Genomic DNA, 7,196 nt, shown 5'->3' on the forward strand with positions numbered 1-7,196 from the left:
GCACCCTCAAATTGCCTAGCCAAGTAAAAAACCTTTTATGTCAACACTTTGATGAAAACTTGTTAACTTTTGTCAAAATTATTGTCCTGCATTAAAGCATACCACAATGACTTTTTGGCACATAGAAGACTTCAAAATAAGCATCTTGCCTGTTAAAATTTTTACCCTGAGAATGGTGTGCCATGAAGTTTAATAAGGTTTATGCATTAACAACCCACCTTTCCAGTATGCGTAAATACCTTTCTATAGATAGTTAATTATTTTTTTGCCATATGTTTCTATGCTACTCCAATGCTGTTAATATTTGGAAGTGTTTTAATATTTCTGAGAAATATTAACCCAGTTAACAGTAATATTGTATCTATTTTGTAATCCTAGCATACAAACCTATTCTCCCCACCCTCCCCCCAGTGTTATTATTGTAAATGGAATAATTTAAGATAGGAATATTTCATGTTTACCAACAGGCAATATTTATTATTATTATAACTGAGAACTCTACATACAGTATTGCACAAAATTATCATGGACCAATTAACAAAACCACGTTCCTACATAACTGGAAATAGCACTTGAACAGAAATTTAACACATTGTGCGTTAAGTGGTCTTAGTAAAGTGACAATTTATAGGATTATTTCATGGGACTACGTAAGTGCAAACTTTCATTCAAGGCATATACACACAACACATTGAAATGATTGCTGTAACGTGCCACAGGTCTAAATAAACCCCCAAACACACCCCCACCCCAAAACACACCAAAACAAGTTAAATGAGTAAGTACTAGCACTCTTAGCAACCACCAGAACTCCCACATTCAAAGTGTTATCTTCTAGCAAGAAGCAGAGAAACACAATTTGAAGAAATGCCCCTAGCTTGGAGTTTTAGACATATTAATGCAGTTGTATTACATTAACTACATTTTTTTGTTTGGCAAGACTGAAAGACTTACAGGACTGTAAATGCACCTAGCTAGGGTATTGCCAGTAATTCCTTAATTGCTATATATAGTAACTGTGTATGACAGTTGACTGTTGAAGGAAATAGGTTTTACATCAAAAGGTGATACAGTATACAACCAAAATTCAAGTATTTAACTATAGGTGTGGAAATTCTGATCTTCTGTTCCTGTGCACTACATAAAACAGGCCAAGAATTATTTTATTTTTTCCTTTTTATTCTTTCCTCTATACCTTTTCCCAGACGGATAAATATGTAGCTGCAACCCTATGCCTTCAGCACATTACTATTCCAAAGTTGCTGACAGGCACGTGGGTACAACCATCCAGATCAGTGTGACCTCTGGATTTTCAACATGCAGCCTTAACGCTCTCTCCCATCTCAACACCTGTTTGTCCTTGACTGCAAGACCCCAGTGCCTGTTGTCCCCTACTTCTTATTTGCACCCTTTCCAGCAGACATGCTACCTTCTCTTCTGCCCAAGTGAGCAGCTTAGCTGCACAATGTCATCTTTGGACAAAGAGGGAAACACAGAGATAAAAGGATGGAACAGTACTTCTCTCATACCAGCTTTTGGGAAGGCCTGGAGAGACATTCGCACTTCTGCCTGAGCACCAGCGAAGAAGTGCTGAAGACTTTAAAAGCCTGAAAAAACACTGGTTTACAAAAACAAAATTCTGATGAGGAGAAAGTTAAGTTTAAATTCCAAAGAAAAAAAATTACCTCCTATAAACATACTATCTTAATTAATATTTAGAGTCATTTAAAACAATTACGGAATACTAAGGGTTTTTCAAATTTAACCTCAAGACAGGAGTTAAACAGAAGTTACCATACGTTTTGTTGAAAAACCCTAGTGCCTACACAGTTCAAGCTGTAACAGAATTAGTAGCAGACATGATTATAAAAAAAAAAACCAGAAGAGTGTAAGATTCCTCTCTCAAAAGTGTTCGTAGCTTTTGGTGCACAGACAGCACATTTTGTGAACATGAGGAATCAGAATCTGGAGGCGGTTTTACCAACTTTGCAATTTAAGTCAAGAAAGATAAATGACAGAAAAGTGAGAAACAAGGCCTGTGTGTTTCATCCTGGTTTAGTACTTCAGTGCCTGAATATATTTCACGTTCTTAAAAATGTCCAAGTACAGCAGAGAGCGTGCCTTCAGCAAGGAACAGAATTAAAACTGGGTTAGCCCATCTTGAAGTATTTCTACAAGCAGTGCTATGGCAGCCTACCACTATAGGAACTACTACTACATGAACTTCTTTTTGAGCTTCCCTGGATTTATGGGAAAATAAACCACCAGAAAACCCACACAGAAGAAGATGAAAGCGTCAGAAAACTACAAACACAAAGCAAGCATCTACATAATCATAGGGAACTCTTGAGGCTGAGGGCTGTGTGCCTATGTATATAATTCTTTATAAACAAACACATATAAATAGTGTTTTGTTCCCTCCCCCGCCTCCCCCCCATCAAAGCAGAACACACAGGCAATATATTCTTTCAAATGGGTTTTGGATGGGAAATTGTGAATGGAGTGGACAAAGAAAATGACAAAAGAACAGTGAGGTTTTATTTCCTTGGCATGTGAAAGTATAGAGATGTTACTACTTCAGTTACTGTTCTTACCTTTTGGATCCCAGTTCATGACAAATTACAGCATAATTACATCAGTGGTGGAATTTAACACACAGTTTGCATTTTCAAAACAATTTATTTTTCTTAATGGTATCCACACTTTACACAGCCTATAAACCTGAAGGAAATGCATTTGCTTCTGAAAGCCATAATAGTAGGTGTTTTGAGGTGTTTCAAAGTCAAAGAAGTAGTCCAGAGATTTCAGATGTTAAAGCTTTCTCCACAGCCACACGTTCCTTTGATGTTTGGATTATTGAAGACAAATTCACTGGACAGTTTGTCTTCCACATAGTCCATTTCAGTTCCTAGAAGTGTCAGCTGTGCCTTCTTCTCAATAAACACTCTAACCCCTTGAAGACAACAACAACAACAACAAATTACATACAGCAAAATCATCATTCACTTTTAAATTCTCTTTTGACCAGTGATAGAAAATGGAAGCTAAATAGAAGACCACCAGTATAACTTGGTTTCCCTGTCCTAACATGGGGCACTTTCATCACTGATTTTATTCTACCTATAAAACTCCAGCAACAGTCTATCATTGTTATTTGTGTGTTACACATGAATGTATGTATTTGGCCAGGGTGGGGTGATGATGGATTTAAAAACATGATACCCAAGGAAATAAGCTGTAGAACTTTGTGAACAAATCTCAGCTTCTACACTTAATTCCCATACCTTACAGTCAGTAGCCCATTTCCTACCATTCTTAAAGTCTGTGCATCCAACAAGATGCCCAAAAACCTTGAAAAAACAAATACTCCTCTCTCAAAATTATTATTTTTGCTCTACCAAAACTATTAGGTCTACATTAACTATTAGCAATACGGAATTCTATAATAAGTCACATGTGTGAATTTTCAAAGATATCACAACCTTTAAGGATTAAGAATTTGTAGTCCACCTTAGGAACTAGAAAGCGTTCCCTTTTCTAAAGTACACAAAGTATCTGCCTCTCCAGGGAGTTACTGAACTTTGAAACTGCAAATCTGACAAAAAGGTGCAAGTACTAGGAAATAACAAAAATTAAAGTGTAAAATTGTATCCGTAAACAGCAATAAGAACTCATTAAGTTATATAGGAGAGTGCCAGAAAGCTGTTTTATCATAGTAAACACTGAGACAAAACATACTACTAACACAACTCAAATCTGTGGGCAACTGAGTTGAATTTATACACCTTTGGGGCCAATTTGGACAGCCACTGACAGTGAAGGCTAGACCTACTGAAGGAGTTTATGGACCTGATCCCTGAAGCAGTCATTTACTACCTAAAAGCCAGAGAATTTGTGCTGGCATCCAAAGCCACCAGCTCACTGAGCACAGAGCTACATGAAGTCAGAGCCTTCACTGGAAATCTGTCTAGAAGCAACCAAAACCAACCAGAAAGCGCAGAGCACACCTAAAATGCTGTCTGGCTTTGGAACTTAAAAGTCTCTGACCTGATTGAGAGAAACTGCTTTTATCTTCCTTAAGATCCAAACCAAGAAATGCCTTCTGAAAAATGTGTTTTCAGCCCTGTGAAGCTAGAGCAGCTCTGAGTCAAGCAGAAGAGATTAACTATAGAAGCCAGCTAAACCTGAAATCAAGAGGCACCTGCAGAATAAGGTGGCAGTCCCTATCTCATATACCCTGGTTCAATTTAATAATTTGCTGAAGTTCTAACTAACTCTCTGTTTAAGAGAATAAAATTTATTAGTTGGTCACAGGTGTTTTGAAGACAGCTGGAAGATGGGCTCTGCCTAGAGGCATAGCTTCTGTAAGAAAATAATTATGATATCCCACTTAAATACAAATCTCTTTGCCACCAAATTAAAAGTAATATTCCTGAACATGATATAAGAGTCCACTAATGCCTAAAAAAACCCCTGAAACCACTCCTATAAAAGGAATTTTAGGAACTTTTAGAAAAAGAACAGAAATCAAAACAAACACTATTATATTTCCGTAAAAAACCGTAGTTGACAAAAAGACCGCTGACAAAAATTTTTACAGAAATTGGAAAAATGTATAGAACTCTGCTGGTTTTGGCTGGGATAGAGCTAATTTTCTTCATAGTAGCTAGTATGAGGCTATGTTTTGGATTTGTGCTGGAAACTGTATTGATAACACAGGGGTGTTTTCATTATTGCTGAGCAGTGCTTACACACAGTCAAAACTTCTCTGCTTCTCACACCACCCCACCAGCGAGGAGGCTGGGGTGCACAAGAAGTTGGGAAGGGGCACAGCTGGAACAGCTGATGCCACCTGACCAGAGGGATATTCCACACCATATGATGACACGCTCAGTAATAAAAGCTGGGAGGGATGTTCAGAGTGATAGTGTTTGTCTTCCCAAGTAACTGTTGGGTATGATGAAGCCCTGCTTTCCCGGAAAGGGCTAAACACCTGCCTGCCAATGGGAAGCAGTGAATGAATTCTTTATTTCACTTTTGTTTTACCCATTAAAGTATTTTTATCTCAACCCATGAGTTTTCTCACTTTTTCCATTCTGATTCTCCTCCCTATCCCACCACAGGGGAGTGAGTGGCTATGTGAGACTTAGCTGCCAGCTAGGGTTAAACCACAATAAGAATTTTAACAATAGATCTGTCATGGGATGCTCAATGAAACTGTCAGACAGAAAGCTTAAATACCAGCATATGAAAACAATTTTTAAAATACTCTTAAATTAAAATGATAAGTCACCATTGTAACAAACCAATGTAAAGGTCAAAAGCATAAAGAGGTTAAAAACAGATTACAAATCAATGAAGAATTGGAAGTTAGAGAAGATAACTGGTAAAACCCCTTGCAAATAAAATCTTTACTTTGCCAAGCCTTGGCTTAGGTATGCTGATAAAGTATTCCTTTATATATGCATTGATCTATACTTTTCCTCTAAATATCTGCTATTAGCCACCTCCAAATACATGAATAATGGACTAGACTATTCTGGTAGTCTCTGATTGCAAAGCTGCAGATTTTAACTAACTGCTCACTTCAAAACAGAAACTAAGGTGACAACAATTCCCATAACAGAACAGGTAGGACCTCTTGCTAATAACTTGTTACTTCAAGTAAGTTCTAACCGGTACCTTGTCAAAGCTGTAATAGGTTATTCTTCCCCACCACCACAGAAATTTGCTCTGCTGCATCAGAAACTCACCGTCTTGAACTACTTCTTCATCAGAGTCTCCTTTTGATTTTGTATATTCTAACGTGTAAGAAAGTCCATTGCATCCTCTTGTACGAACACCTACTTTCACGCCTACCTATTAAAAAAAAACCCCAACCCCACATTAATGACTTAAAAAAAACTTATTCTGGAACACCAAGATAAAAAGTATGCAGAACAACAAAATGCTGATGTGCATTATTCTCCACTGCCTCAAAGCAGAACTGAATTAGCTTAATGGATTAAGAGGTAACATTTTTTTTCTTTTTACAAAATTGACTGCCAAGGTAAAAGCAAACATCAGATGCTGCTGTGGATCAAGCCCTGAAGTATGTCAAGGTTTTGAAGTAATAAACCGTTGGCACTCCTGTAGGTGCCTGGTCTCATAAAGACAGTCAAATTTCAAAGATGGCTATTTTTCTGACTTCAAACTGAAGTTTACTCAGATGCTAATTCAGGCAGTATGTTAAGACTATTGACAGTAATGTAATTATGAATTGTGAAGCCAAGACAAAAGCAGTTACTAGATTTTCAACAAACTCTTGTAATGACATCATCAGAAAACCTACTTCAAACCAAAGCTGTGAAAAATGTACTTTGATTTCTTCATTTCCTCTGCTGCCAGTCTCACTTAAAAAGCAATCTGCTCCTTAAATCCAGCATATTTGTTCTTCTTACAGTTTTAGTGGACTTTAAAAGCCAACCTAGTCAACATGTTTGTAACATTCACAGTATCCAACAAGTCTGGCAAAAAGTGCATCCATATAAGGTAAAACCTGAGAAAAGGTTTTAAAGAAACAGAAGGCTATTTGTGCACAATAATCTTTCCACACACCAATACTTCATAACTGAAGAGGAAATTATATATTGTCTATCTCTGTGATCAATGTTACAATAAAATGCATCAAAACATAACACTTGTCACGAAGTGGGATCTCAGTCAAACACCTTTTGATCTTTTCAGACTAAATACCTTTCTCTATAGTAACAGCTACAAGTAATGGGCTGGAAAATGTAAACACCATTTATAGCAAGGGGATGACTGACCAGCTAAGCAGTAGGCTTAGGGCTTCCTCAGGAAGGTTGAAAACATTAGAACAAAGAGTCTAGTTAGTTGCAGGTGTGCAGGAAGCAAAAGAAACAATGGACCTTGTATGAAAGTTAAAAGAGAAATATTATTCTTGAAATAATACTTACTGTAAAGAAGAAAATTTAATGCTTGTTTTTATAATGGTTAGAAAGCAAGACTCTGGGTCTTCTTCCCCAAGAAGAAAACATGACAAGCTCAATCACTTATTTGGAGAAATGTTGATTACTTAAAAAATAAATATATTAAATATTAAAAAAATACTGTCTGCAAGTTTCCTAAGAATTAGATGTTTTCCCATGGGTATTATTATAAACTTCACAATGAGAATTCCTATAAGAACTTAA

General features: G+C 36.9%; 1 protein-coding gene across 1 annotated transcript in view; it reads right to left on the minus strand.

Moving 5' to 3' along the window:
* Positions 1-2,430: 2,430 nt before the first annotated feature.
* Positions 2,431-7,196, minus strand: part of LOC104627062 (iron-sulfur cluster assembly 1 homolog, mitochondrial) — a gene marked incomplete at its 5' end in the record, with an annotated part of 5,958 nt that continues 1,192 nt past the window's right edge. The window contains 2 exons of the mRNA XM_010295161.1: positions 2,431-2,953; positions 5,754-5,859. Of these exons, the coding sequence (XP_010293463.1) occupies positions 2,805-2,953; positions 5,754-5,859 (255 nt within the window). The remainder of the gene's footprint in view (positions 2,954-5,753; positions 5,860-7,196) is intronic.

Source organism: Phaethon lepturus, unplaced genomic scaffold (genome assembly GCF_000687285.1).
Source record: "Phaethon lepturus isolate BGI_N335 unplaced genomic scaffold, ASM68728v1 scaffold5599, whole genome shotgun sequence".
Taxonomy (NCBI): Eukaryota; Metazoa; Chordata; class Aves; order Phaethontiformes; family Phaethontidae; genus Phaethon; species Phaethon lepturus.